Source organism: Nannospalax galili, unplaced genomic scaffold (assembly GCF_000622305.1).
Source record: "Nannospalax galili isolate Female #2095 unplaced genomic scaffold, S.galili_v1.0 scaffold347, whole genome shotgun sequence".
Lineage (NCBI taxonomy): Eukaryota > Metazoa > Chordata > Mammalia > Rodentia > Spalacidae > Nannospalax > Nannospalax galili.
Window position 1 is genome coordinate 1,026,117 of NW_008355793.1, and position 15,298 is coordinate 1,041,414.

General features: G+C 35.7%; 1 protein-coding gene across 3 annotated transcripts in view; it reads left to right on the forward strand.

Annotated features, from left to right (window-relative positions):
- The window catches only part of Nox4 (NADPH oxidase 4), a 161,257-nt gene that overhangs the window by 60,961 nt on the left and 84,998 nt on the right, over positions 1-15,298 (forward strand). For 2 of the 3 annotated variants that reach the window (XM_029556406.1, XM_008853620.2), the window contains exons 7-8: positions 8,693-8,765; positions 13,972-14,052. In XM_029556406.1, the coding sequence (XP_029412266.1) occupies positions 8,693-8,765; positions 13,972-14,052 (154 nt within the window). The remainder of the gene's footprint in view (positions 1-8,692; positions 8,766-13,971; positions 14,053-15,298) is intronic. The other variant, XM_029556407.1, reaches the window with a different exon arrangement.

Here is a 15,298-nt window from a genome sequence, read left to right on the forward strand (position 1 = left end):
TAAGGAGTCCAGATCATCAACTTTGTCTTTTAATATTAATATTCTGTTTCCCATTTCATTCTTCTGCTCTTGAGGCCTTCTCCTATCATTTCCAATTGACTTTTTGAGTTTTTCAATTCCGTGTTCATTTCTGTCTGGCTTTTCCTCAATATTTCTATCTCTTTTGTGAATTAACTTTTTAAGTACTCAATTTTGATATTTTTTAAGCTGATATTTGTATATTTTTGAGTTTCTATCACAAGTTTATGCCTATCCTTTTTGAGTTGTTTGTGTTTTTTAATTTTTTTTTCATGATGTTTATGATTAGTCTGTTAAATTCTGTGTCCTGGGGTTCCTAAGTGTGGTTCTCATTGTAGTACACTTCTGTAGGACTAGTGGGTTTTGTGGATACATATTCTCTTGGTTTTTCATACTATTTGTGTTTTGCACTGCCTGCCATTTGGGCATATGGGTGTTCTTTTTTTGTTGTGTGTCTGGTAGGAACTTCTATTCTGTCTATTTAATTAAATTTTGGTTCTGTTTATATTGTTTGTGTAGCTTGGTTGCTTTTTGATCAGGTATGGAAAATAAATTGATGGCTGTTTCAGGTTCTTTCAGAGTAGTAGACTGTTCTGGCTAGTTGGTGGAACAGGGTAGTAGGTAGCTTGGTGAGGGTCATAGGAGGGCTGGATTGTTCCACCCAGCTGATCAGGAGCTAGTGGAATCCATGGTGGGATGTTTAACTGTTCTGGGTTGAGAAGCTAGACTAGGGATCTGAGGCAGAGGAATTGGAGTGGGTCTAGGTCCAAAGCTAGCAGGGGACAGGGTGGGGTGGTGTAGCTTGGAAGTTTTGAGACCGCAGAGGAATTGAATAGAGATTCAAAGAGTGGGACCTGATTTACCAGAGTCCTAAGTGGGTTGGTCTGTTGGGGGGTGGAAAATGGGGTTGGGAAACACTTGAGGATGGATTTAGCAATCTATGCTAGGGCAGTTAACTCTTCTGGGTTAGGAAGCTAGTCCAGGGAATCTGAGGCAAGGGAATTGGAGTGGGTCTGGGTCCAAGGCTAGCAGGGGATGGGGTAAGAGTGGAATAAGTTCTTTTTTTGAACAGATTTTATTATGAAAAAATTTATAGATCTTAAACCCCACATCTTAGATTCACAAAATATTTTCTTTCTTACTATGTAATTATAATATTTGTAATTTTATAGTCTTTCACCACTTTCTGTTTAAGAATAACTTAGTTTGCTTTTCATTTTATTCACCCCCAAAACGTGTTTTTATTTAAGTTCCAAGAACTGGATAAGTAACAGAAGTAAGAAAAACAGCAAAACAAAACCTTATGCATGAATAAGTATATTTTGGTTTTATATGAACTAGTTTAAGGGAAATAAACAAGAATTTTGTATTGATGGCATTTGCTGCTACAGAAAGCTTCATGAAAACCTTGAGATGTTTAAAGTGCTTCAAAAACATAGTTTACAAAGATATAGAATATTTCCTAGATGATTAAGTATTACATTAAGTCATCTTGGTATAATGAATACTTCTGAGTAAACAGAAGATTCCTCCACCAAGCTTGAGGCCCCATCATCTTATGGGTTTTGTTTGTTTGTTTTTGTTGTTGTTGTTTGTTTGTTTGTTGGAGCTCTTCACAACAAACTAGAGTTCCACAGCAATCTTTGCATGTCCTCAGGAGAAGTCCCCAGGCAAAGCCAAGCCCAGTGACAAGGAATGCATGTGTGTTTCAGGGTCTCTTGTTTAAACAATATTTTATTGGTTGATTACTTATACCTTAGTTTGTTTAATCTTCTGCGGTCTTCTGTCTTGGTGCTTAAATTATATTCCAGTGTATTTTTGACTAAGAAATCAAGATTATTTTGTAAAACTAAAGACTGTGGAAGCACAGTATAATAAGGTTTTCTATGTAGGAAATGATAAAAATATTTAAATTAAGAATTTAGTAAATAAATTTAATGGTTTGATATACACAAATATTTCATTTAAAATATTTATGTACTAAAAGTTTCCTATTTTAGTAATGCCTTTTCTGATGAGAATAAAATGAAGGGCATCCAATTTCAATTAGAAAAATGTGTGTAAACAAACACAGTTGTTTCCAATCATGTTCAGAGATGTGGGACATAAAGTCAAGATGATATATTTCTTTCTGCATTGTGTAAGGAGGAAATGATCTCTCAGGTTCACCTAAACATGCCAGTGCCATGGAATTACTTACTGTAAAGGCCACTTAATCGATTTCATGTGAATAGATATAAAGAAATAGGATATATACATATATATATATCAATTTGTATTCTCCTAAAAATATATGTTTGACCTTATTACTTAAGGAACTAAAGTAAATTTTATATCTAAAATTTAACAGTGCACTTTAAATGCTCACAAACAATTACCTGAACAAATAAAAACATTTTTTATCTCATTTATTTAATACAGAGATCTGTATAACACCCCATTTAATAGGTTGGTTTATTTCAGTTTGTTTACTTCCAGTGACTGTAATGTGGGGTTTCCTTAAGTCTCACCTTCTTTCCTTAACCATTCTAATTGCAGCTGGGTTTTTGTTTCTTTACTAATAGCATGCTTTTCTTTTTCATTTATCTTAAAATGATCTGCTTTATAAATTATGATCTTCAGGGTTTTTTTTTCTTTTTCCTGTGGGATAGAATCCAAAGTCTTGTACATCCTAAGCAAGCATTCTACTTATAAGCTGCATCCCTAGAGTGAATTGTATAAACTGTTAAATTTGAGAGATGGAGGTCCTTGCACAAAATGTCTATTATTGCACTACTTACAATAGCTAAGACATAGAACTAGCCAAAATGAATGGTTAAAGAAAATGAGATATGTATACACGATCAAAGTTTATTTAGCCATAAATAAAATGAAATCAAGACATGTACAAAAAATGGATTGAACTGAAATTTATGTTAAACAAAAGAAGCCAGAATCAGAAAGGCTGAGTGTTTCCTCTCACAAGAAAATCTTACTTTAATTTTTATACACATGTGAGCTTATGGGTAAGTGTAGATCATGAAACCAGACAGGAAAGCATGAGGGAGGGGGAGAAATGTGAAAGAGAGAAAGAGAGAGAGAGAGAGAGAGAGAGAGAGGGAGGAGAGAGAGAGATCTTAAGGTATGGAGAGGAAAGAGTACTATAGAATACATGTGATATGGCAGCAGTAGCAAGTGGAGGTGTCTATTGGGGATGATGAGGAAAAAGAATGGGGCTCTAGTCTAAATATACCCAGTTTATCAGACATCATTCCATTCAAGTGATTGGTAGACATTCCTTAACTAATCTTGGCTTGTTCAGAATCACACAGAAAACTTGAATGCACACTTAGAACATCAATAAAGGCCCAATTAAATTATTGGAAGAACACTTCAAACTGTAAGTGTCAAAATATGTAACAACCATGAATCCCAACATTAATTCATTTTTTAAGGGTCAATTAATGCTTTTTTATTTGCTTGTTTTTCTAATCTGTTGAGTCTCAATTAAGTGTCACAAAATTACACATATATGTAAAACACACAGCTTAATTGGCCTTAATATGCATATTGTATCAAGCATCACCCAAGTCCTGATGACACATTTCATTACCTTGTTCTCAAACTTTATGATCTTAACAACACCTCCTGGCCTCTTCCCCTTGCAGAAACTGATCCTGCTTTCTATCACTAGAAGCTAATGTAATTATTCTAAATTTTTATTTAAAAGTAATTATGGGTTTCTACTTTACAGTGTATGAAGCAAATTGACACCTTTCACTTAGTCTAGAATTTGGGGATCATATGTTGATGCTTAATTTGTTTGTTAATTTGCTTGTTAATTTGCTTGTTAATTTTTCAGATAAAGATAAAATGATAACTGTATCTACCTATCTATTGATGCAGATGTGAATTATTTATATTCCCTGATGATTAAAGTCAAAACAGCTTTGAATGTTCCCAAAAGTGTCTTTGTGTGTTATACCTTTGCTTGTTTGAGTAGATACTCACAGCTGGGTCATTCCGTGGGGTTCCTGTTTTGTAAGAAAGGACATTGTGAAATGAATCCCCTATGAAGGAAATGTACAGAAGACATGACTTGGATTAGGCCCATCAGCCAGAGGCATGAAAAGTACTCAGATGTTAAGGAGCCAAAGATTAACTCCTTCATTTTCATGTAGCTCTTTACAAGTGAAATGTGTTTCTAGAATACCGAGGGTTCTGATACCATTACTTTAGTTATTCTAAATCCTTTGGAATCCGAGTGATGCACACCTGCACTGTCTTTATACTGTGCTGGGCTTGGCTATTTCTTAAGTGGCTCCCAGTCTGTGTTAGCTTTTCTATTCCATAGATTATATCTGTGGAAATGTGTATAATTCTCCAGAAAGAATCATTTGAATAGTTCTTTTCTGGGGTTCTGGAGGCAACTTAAGAGAGTCTCTCAGATGGAACATTTAAGAATTATTAGAGCTCTGGTTGGAGAGATGATGGCTCAGCAGTTAAGAACACTGGGGTTCTGGAGACAACTTAAGAGAGTCTCACAGATAGAACATTGGTCTTACAGAGGACCCAGGTTCAGTAACCAGCACCCACATGGTGACTAACAACTATAACTCCAGTTCCAGGGGATCTGACACCCACTTTTGACCTCCATAGGCATTACAGGACACAGGTATGCTTGCATACATGTGTGCAATACACACATAAAATAAAAATAATAAAATATTTCTTAAAAAGATTATTAGAGCTTATATGATTTTAATAGTACATATATAATACAAATAGGACTGTACTTAATTTTGCAACAATAAGATAATAAGGAGTATATCGAGATTTTAGCTGTTTTAGATATGGTATATCAGCTATTCATTCTGGGCATGTTATGTGGACTAAATTTGTTGTATTTTTAGCTGTGTAACATACCAATAATTTTAACATGTTTGCAAATTTTCTCCTTTTTTATTTAGAATTTAATTGTATGCTAGAAACTTGGTTTTAGAATGTTTCTATCTATTTATGTGTTTTCACTTTTTTGGGGGGGGGCACACATGTATGCCATGGCATGTATGTGGAGATTAGAGAACAAGTTATAGAAGTTGGTTTTCTTCTTCCACCATGTGAGATATGGGGAGCTAACTTCAGCTGTCATACATGAGGACAAGCATTTTTACCCACTGAGCTATCTCAGTGACCCTGGAATGTTTTTGATATTGAGAAGAAATGTCTGCAAGCTTTCTTAAAATACCAGCACAATAATTTTCTTTTCTTTTTTCTTTCACTCATTTTAATTGAATCCTTGCCAATTTCATGCAATATATTTTGATCAGATCCCCCCTGAATCTGTACCCCCCCTTACAACTCCCTACAATTTCATGTCCTCTAATGAACACACACACACACGCGTACACACACACACACACACACACACAGACTCACACAAAGGCGTATAAAGTCAAATTTCCTTTCAGCATAGGTTCATCAACTGAAGCCTTTTCAACTGTTCAACCTACCAAAAGTCTCATCATTAAATGAGACTGACTCTCCCCCTCCCAGGAGCCATCCACTGTCAGTAGTACCTCAGGTAGGGTTGAGCTTTCTAATCCACTGTGCCACATCTGCGCTGAGAGTTTTGTCTGACTTTAGCTTATGTGAGACTTGTGCACGCTCTCACCATTTCTGTGTGTGCATATGAGTAACTTCTAAGCTGTCTGGAAAATTTCATTTCCTTCATGCACCACCTTCGACTCTTACAGTCTTTGCGCCCACTCTTCTGCAATGATTCCTGAGCCTTGGGAGGAAAAAGTTCGATATAGGTGCCCAATTTAGGAATAAGCACTCTGCAGTCTCTTGTTTTGGCTTGTTAGCCAGTTGTGGTTCTCTGTGTTCATCACCAACTGCTGCATAAGCAAGCTCTCTGCTGAGTGTCAAGAGATGCATTAATCTAATTGCATAACAATATATCGTGACCTGTCTAACCTCAGATTCCTAGGCCTGACTATCAGTGTCAGATTTGGGCTCCATGCTATGAAGTGGAGCTTAAATCCAATTAAAATATGGGTGGTTACTCCCATAATATTAGGTTGTTGTAGCTCACAGCTGGGTAACGTTGATGACTGATTTTTTCTTCAGGTAGCATACATAGCACCTACAGCACTATGAAAGCTATACAGTAGAACTGAGGTATTGACATCACCTCTAGCATGGTTTCTCCTTGTGTGTCGTATAGCTCATCTATGCAATTGTTTAGCAGCAGGGCCTTATCAACAAGCTCTGTTGGGTAATCAAGAGCAGGGTCAATGGTCAGTTTTTTTTTTTTTTTTTTTTGGTCTTTTTGAGACAAGGTCTCCCTGTAGCCCCAGCTGTCCTGGAACTCACTATGTAGACCAGACTGGCCTTGAACTCACAGAGAGCCAGTCAGTATTTTTAATGGCCTATGGTATCCTTAGTCAACAGCTTCAAAAGAGGAGTCCATTCCAGGCATGGGGCTTTTACTTTGCCAGCCTAAGATGTCTAGTAAGAACAATGTTCTCCCGTTACGAGATCTACAACTTTTGTTCAAATCATAATTTTTTTTTAAATTTTAAGTTTTTATAGACACTTTTTCTCTGTGCGTGACCAGTTGTGGAACTCTGTAATAGTCTCCCTCTGTTGCAAAAGAAACTTCTTTGATAAGTGGCCATTGGCATACTTGTCTGTAAATAGAAGGATGTATTGTATGAAATACACAAAAATTCAATAAAAATACTTAAATAAGTGAAAAATGAACACAAATCAAGGCAACCCAAAATATAACCAATGGTTTAAATTTCTAGCAGGTCAAATTCTCAAGAGAACACACATGTCTTTAAATCTGGAAGAAAAAATGCTTATTCCAGAAAGAAGCTGAGAGGGGTATTCTATGATTTAAGTATCTACAATACACAACATCTCATTTAGTCTTTCCATGTGCTCTCTGGGGAAGATGTCAACTATATTATGGGTTGTTGAGGAAATTCAGGTACAGAGTGGTCATGCAAACCTGCCCAAAGTCCCCAGACACCACCTAGACAGGCGATGCCTTCCTCTTCCTCTCCCCACTTTGTGCCCATGGGCTCAGGTTTGAGAAGACATGGTACCCTAATGTCTCTCATTTCAGGGCATTTCACTCCGATCGCCTCCTGTCTTTTTCTCATGCTTTCATCTCAGCACAAGTGCTGTAAGACCTAATGTTGTAGTTTGAATTAGAAATGTCCCACATTGGCTCATGTATTTGACCATTTGAGCCTCAATTGGTGGTGCTATTTGGAGAGGTAATGGAACTTTTAGGATGTGGAGACTTGATGGAAAAAGCACAGCTATAACTGGGGACTGGTGTTGAGAATTTATAGCTTCACCTCACTTCCTATTCACTCCCTCCTTCCTGTGAGTAGATGAACATGATTATTCAAGCTCTTGATCCGGCAGCCTGCTGCTATGCCTGTCCCATCATTACAGAATCTAGCCCTCTGGAATTATAAGCCAAAATAAACTCATTCTTCTATTAAAAAAGCTTTAAGCTAATTCTTTTTCTTAAAAATATGGCAATCGTGGTATTTAGTAAAGGACCCATGCCAACTCAGACAAAGGCCCAGAGTGGATCCAGAGAATGGGCAGTAGGCTGGCCCTAGTCTGGGAACTGTTGGAGACTGATTACTACTGGGTGACAGAGAGTAGTCCTTACAATCTCTAGATAGACTGACTAGACTCCAGTGGATGAATTTGCACTGAAGGACATCTGGGAAAAAATGCTTGACTGGATAGGACTTAACGTGTAACTGAATATATGCAATCCAGTGGTGGGGGTGTGGATGGGGAAGGGAGTCTAAATTTGATTAACAGTTGTATGAAATATACAAAAGCTCGATAATTTAAAAAAAAATTCCAATTAATTCATGTGTAGTGATGCACACCTTTAATCTCAGCACTTGGGAGGCATAGACTTGTAAATTTCTGTGATTTATGTGAATAATGCTGGGGCAATTATTCCAAATAGTGAAGGCTGAAAAGTTGTTTAAAATTGAATGTGAAGGACTACTAGTTCCATAAAAGAATAGAGCAGAGTGAAGAAGATGGAATACAATGGTAGGAAAAAAGAGAAATCATAAGAGCTCTGACTGTGCCCCTAGCATTAATTAACGGCATTTGATGCCCTATGTATTTTTAGAAGTATCCATAAAATGTTATGAGTGGTACATTTGGTGGTGCAAAATATACTCTTCTGGGGCTGGAGAGCTGGCTCAGCAGTTAAGAGTACTGACTGCTCTTTCAGAAGACCTGGATTTGATTCCCAGCACCCACATGATGACTAACAACCAACAATAATTCTAGTTACAGGAGATCCAATGCCTTCTTCTGACCTCCATGGACATTGTACTATACCAGTCTCTTATATACATGTAGGCAATACACTCATACACATAAAATAAAAATAATAAATAAAACATTAAAATATATATTCTTTTATTCAATAAACAGAGGCTGATTTGTCTTTAATACTTTGAGGTTACACTGATTTTCAAGGCTTATTTGATGGGGAATATATATATATATATATATATGCAATTTGAATTTGGCTTTCTATGGAGCAGCATACTTTGAACTTTAAGGTAATAATGTTTTGTACTTTCTTCCCAGTATATTTTAAGTTAAAACGTACTTTCAATCATTCTTACAGTTCCTGGACTAACTGGCGTCTGCATGGTGTTGGTGCTCTTTCTCATGGTTACAGCTTCTACCTATGCGATAAGGTAAGACTTAGAGTGACTGTCCTGTTATGCACTCTCCGTTGATGTTCAGGTTCTCTAGTTAACATTCGTTTTAATAGATGGAGGAAAACTCTTGTTAGGGCGTTATTCTGGATAACCATGACTGAAGCAGAAGCATTCTATGTAACATTTATTTATTTAATTTTTTTAAATTACTTGTAAGGCATTGTATATGAAAACTTCAGTTGGATACCAAGGAAACTGAAATTCTTCAAGATCTTAATAGGACATGAGATTAAATTTAACTACATACCCACAAATGTTGGGAGTTCCTAGGGATACCTGACTTAAAAATTATTCCCACTGATAGTATTGGAAACATTATTGACCTATGCTGAAATAGTTGGAAATACTCAGATTAACATTCATTTTTCTCTTTAAAATTTCTTGATGGAGTTCTGGATATGCCTCAGTTGGTAAAGTGCTTGCACACAAGTTTGAGAACCTGAATTGGACTCCTAAGGTCCATATAATAGCCAGGCATGATGCACATCTGCAACCCCAGCACTGACCAGGATGGAGATGGGCATGGACAGGTGGATAAGTGGGGCTCTCTGGCTAACCTGTCTAGGTAGATAACTATGCTCATATTTCAGTCAGAGACCCTGACTCAAAAAAAGAAGATGGAGAACAACAGAGAAAGACACCCAATATCAACTTCAGGACACACATACACACACACACACACACACACACACACACACACACCCACACCATACAAATTAAAATATTTTGATTAATTTCAGATATAGATTATCAATAGGATTTCCATGTCTTTTTTCTGGTGAGCACATTCCATTTCAGAATATAGTCTCATATTTCTGAGTAAGCTTTCTGCTTGCAGAAAGCAGAAGCAAAATAAAAAAAAAACAAAGCCAAACAGAGCCATAATGTTTCTCATAATTAAACCACAATTTCTCATAATTAAAAACTTACATTATTTGATTATCTGAGATATGAAATGTAATGAAAAAATGCTAATGCTTTGAATATAATTGCAAAATAGCGTGCTAAAAGGACTCTTTTGTTACAGTTCTGTACACAGCTACTTGTATACATACACACTCCCAAACTTCACAAGCAATTAGTATTTCACTCTTTCCATGGTTTATTTTTATTGACCATACCTGTAGCTCTCCTTTTCTATGTTCCATCCGACCTCCAACAACCTTGCTTTGTCTCAAATTATGTTCAAAACATTTTTCCACATTAATGTATTTTATCATTCTCTTCTGATGGCATGGTCTATCACCCTTCTTTCTTTAAATCACCAATTTTAAAAAAAAAATTGCTTAATTGTTATTTTATGTGTGTCTGTACTGTGTGCATGTAGGTAAGTGCACCCAGGTCATTCAGTGCCTCCTGAGGACAGAATAGGGCATTGGGTCCCTTGAAACTGGAGTTACTGATGGTTATTAGCCATCATGTGGGTGGTGGGATTTGAACCTCGGTCTTCTGGAAGAACCATCAGTGCTCTTAACCGCTGAGTCACAATATCACCATTCTTATGTAGCTTAGATTTCAAAACCAATGCTGTTGATGTTTTGGGCCCAGTCTAAGTTTTTCATTGTTCAGTTCTCAAGCAAATACTCATCTTTCTGTCTTTACCTACATTTTAAATTACATGTTAAGGACAGACTTCTCTGTATAATAGAGTTATGTCAAGTGGTAAGCTTTCAGGATTTTCATGGAAGCTATAGTTTTCTTCACTAAGAAGAGAAATGTTGCTAGTATATGAGGGTGTCAATTTTGTGAGGTGATATATTTTTTATGCCGGGGAGGCAATAATTCATGAAGATTTATTAAGTTTTAGTTTTCAAGGAAATTTATGACATTTCATATATTTATTTACAGCAATAAGAAAATGTAGTCATTCTAAATCTAGAAAAATATTCTTAAGAGACAGTTTCTAAATGGAATATGAATATCAGTTTCTACTCGACTGTGATGTGGCTTTCTTTTTAACATCTAAAATTTTATTTATTGATTTATTGATTATTTATTTGTATGTATGTGAATGGCATGTGTGTACGGGTGCCTGCAAAGGCCAAGAGGGCACTGGATCCCCTGGAGCTGGAGCTATAGGTGACTGTAAGCCATCAGACATTGGGGCTGGGAACCTAAGTCAGGTTCTCTAGAAGAGCACCAAAAGCTCTTATTGCTGGCCCATCTCCCCAGCCTCACTTCATTCATTCATTTTGAACATTATCATTCTTATTTGTTTAAAGAACATTATAACACCTAATTTGCTTTTCTCTACATTTTACTGTGAAAAACTATTTCTCCAAAGTAAATTTAGAGATAATCTTCTACCCTTTCTATTTACCATTGAGGAAAAATGTGTTAAAGAAACCAAGCAAATAAACATTTCTAATAGGAAAAAACACTCTACTAATTCAAGGATCATTCATGTGCCCATCTATTAAAATAATTGATATATTTTGTAGATAAGAAGAGTACACACATTTTCTCATTTCAATATATTTTAAAATAGTTTTAACCATGACATATATTTATGAATTACAATAATCATAGTAAAGAACCTAGTATTCAATTACTTCTTTATAGAATTAAAAAATTTGAAAGCCAGAACTAAAAGCACAATTAACAGTAAAACATCAGATGCAGGGCTTTAAAAAGGAAATTTCAAAGAGGAAAACAAGGAGGTTTTTAAAAATTCAACCATTACTTGCATTTAAGAAATGAAAATTTAATTATTAAGTCTTTTTGAGACAGGGTCTCCCTGTAGCCCCAGCTGTCCTGGAATTTACTGTGTAGACCAGGCTGGCCTTGAACTCACAGAGATCCACCTACCTTTGCCCCCTGAGTGCTGGGATTAAAGGTATGCACCACCATGCCCAGCCAAAAAATTATTAAATGAAACAGAATATTGGCAACATTTCAAGAAAAGTGAATATGAGTTCTACTCAGTAGATACAAGAGAATTATGGGAAAAGTCAATACTACATCAAAGGAGCTGGAAAAATAATCAAATTCAAAACAAATATTCAAGAGCTCCTCTCAGTGCCTCTTTTATGAAATAAAACTATGCCATGCACTTCAGCAAAGTGAAATAACTAGCAGCCAACAAGTAACTGAAAGTTGTAAAAAAACACATATCACTGATAAAAGGATGTGAATATTTGAATAAAGTCTTTACATAAAAGTGTATTTCTTCCTTAAATATATTTTAGCTTGCAATTTCTATAAAAACCTAAGGCATGTCATTTCATTTGCTTTGGAAAAATTATTTTATTATTTTTATTTTATACATATGAGTGTATTGTCTGCATATAAGTACGTGTGGTCAGAAGAGGGCATTGGCTCCCCTGGAACCGAAATATAGATGGTTGTTAGCCAAGGTATGGGTGCTTGGAACCAAACCTGAGTGTTCCTAACCACTGAGCCATCTATCTGGCCCCTTGTTTGCTTTTTTAATTTGGCAAAGTGTTACAAAATTTGTTAGTGTGAACCAAGGTCCAGCGCATGTTACAAACAAGGAAGAATACAAGAAGTGTGCTTTGGTAAACACTAAATGATTCAGTTTCAGTAACTCAAAACATAAAATTTACTTGCAGAAATGATCTATGGACAAAATGGATAAATATCCCTGTAAAAGGAACCTGCTTAGTACAAATTCTGCTAATTAATAAAGGTGGCATTTCCAGCTTATGAGGAAAGATAATTCTAAGAAAATAATATGGAAATTATGAATTAGTGATAAATAAATGACTAAACCATTACAAATTGAGAAACTTTTTTATTTTGAATATTTTTATTTTATGTATAAGAGTGTTCTGCTTGCATATGTATAAGTGCACCTGTGTCATGCAAAGTCTGCAGATGCCAGAAGAGGGTGTTATAGCCCCTGGAACTGGGGTTTCAGATGGTTGTTAGTCACCATGTGGGTGCTGGGAATCAAACCTGAGTCCCTGCAAGAACAGCAAGTGTTCTTAACCACTAAGCTATCTCTCCAGCCCCCTAATTGAGAAACTCCTAAGTAGACATATGTCAGACTTCAGTGTGAACAAGAAAACATATGCCTGTCTACAAATGTGAAATTTGTAGAAGTTTTACCTATCAGTATATATTATAATAATTAAAAAGCAAATATGCCAATGGAAAGTCATAGTCACAAGGAACTTGCACATTGCTAAATGGAATTTTTTTCCGTGTGAGTTAAGCAGAGAAATGGAGTTTTCATAGAAGGATTAGTGGTAACATACATATGAATGACATCCAATCTTACTTATAAAAATAATAAAAATGTAAGTAATGAGATCTGTGTTTAGGGAAATAGGTACTTCTACCCTATGACTGGGTTTGAAAGTAAAGAAGGTGTTTATAAAGAACATTAGACAAGGTATCAGAGCTATTACATTTGAGTAGAGTTTGATCTTGAGATTTAATTTTTAGTAATTTTGAATGAGCTAGAATCACATATGAAAGAATGGTTACTGTGAGAATTTTAGTGACATTGTGTATAACAGCAAAACTATGTAAAGTAATTGGCTCTTAAATGAGGGTTTCTAAAGGAATTGGCCTCTTAAATGAGGGTTTCTAAAGAATTTCAGGGTTGCTACTTGAATTACCCAAGGACCTCTTACAACTATCTGCCTTCTACTTCTAATTTTAGAATATTTACATATTCATTGTAGACTCATAAATGTTTGCACCTTTCTCGAATATTCTATGGATGCTGCCTATTATTCTCTTTATTTTCAGATTCTTTGTCCTTCCCAGAGCAATAACACTAAGGTTATTATTCTTGTTATGCTACTCACAAAAGAACACGAAACTGTAAAAATTTAATAATCTTTCTTACTTGAGTTTTCTTTGAACATTTTTCAAAATATGACTTAGAATAGGAACATTGATTATTTTATGTTAAAAAGGACAGCAAAATTGAAAATCAAACTAGTCACTGCTTATGTCATAACTTTGAAATATTCACTTCATCTTCATTTTTCCAAATCTTTATTTGAAATAAACAGACTTTTAAATAACTGTTTGTCATGAATTTTGACTCTTTGTTTTGTATGGTCAGTTAATAACCTGATAGCAATAGATAAATCTTACATAACTCACACTTCAGGATTCCTTGGTTGTGATTTGTTTTGCAATGATTTATGCACTTTCTCAATGCAATGAACGTAAATGACTGAAATAAGCTGATTTGTGCTTCCAGAGTATCTAATTATGACATCTTCTGGTATACTCACAACCTCTTCTTTGTCTTCTACATGCTACTGCTGTTGCATGTTTCAGGGTAAGTTTTTAAAACAGTTTTCAACTAAAACCATGTGTGCCCAAACGTGGTGTAATGAAAGACAACTCCTTAAGAATTTTCAAGGGGAATGGTAAAAATATTTGGTGATATGGAAAGAGGAATATAGTTAGGAGAGGTTCAGTATTAAGTATATTAAAATTTGACATGAGTTGTTTGTCTCATATCCTCATAGTTTAGCTTTGAAAGCCCTCTGAAGATGTGTCCTAATATCTAAAACCAAAGAAGGCTTGAAAAACTTCAAGAAGATATCTTTGTTTGTAGTGTTAAGAACTGTTTTGCCACCACAAAATATGTAACAGTGGAATTCTAGGTTTTGGTTTCAAAAGGTCTATAGACAGTGATAACTGGGAGAAAATACAAAGACTTACAAACAGCAAAGATGAGGATTTGTTTTAAAAAATGTACAAAGGAAAAAACATTGTGTCTTCAGCTTTTTTCATAGTAGACTTCAAATATTCTGAAAAGCCTGCATATTCAAGCATTGTATTCAGAATTACTATAGTTAATATAATCCATGGAGATACAGGAATAAATAGTGTGTTATTGTTTTTGTATGACCTCCCACAGTGAACTTGGTTTGGCCTTGTCCAAATTCACACTCTTATGACATAGTAGGACAGTACGTTGGCATCATCTTGTTTGCTTGTTTCACAGTAGGATGTAAGGCAGGAAACGATCCACAGGAGAAGGTCAGCGCTTCATCAGACTCAGCCCCTATTGTTGCTCAGGTTTCATTCTTCATCTGGTCTTCACTTCACTTAAAGCAGTTCAGTTTTGAGAAGAGAAGCCTGCCTTGGAAGGATATTGCTCCACAGGAACCAGCATCTTGGTAACAGCCCAAGTCTCCTATTGGTTGCCCTCAGTTACAACAGTACACCACACACAAAAAGCTGAGCTCTCCTTCTTTCCCTTTATCCCCTAGGTTCCTTGTATACCATTCCCTCCCCCGTCCCTTAAACTAACCCAATTTTTATCCATATCTCCCTTGTTAAGGCCTGTTTCCTACTGTTCTCTTTCAGGTTCTTTCTTTTCCTTTACCTCCCTTTTTTCCTTTCCATAACCTGGTTCCTGTAGTTATGTCTGGTTGCATACTTATTTATCAGAGTCTGGTTCTACGATCCACATATGAAGGAGAACATATGTCAATTTCTTTTTCTGAGTCTGTGTTACTTCACTTAGTATAACAGTTTCTAGTTCCATCCATTTACCTACAAATTTCATGATT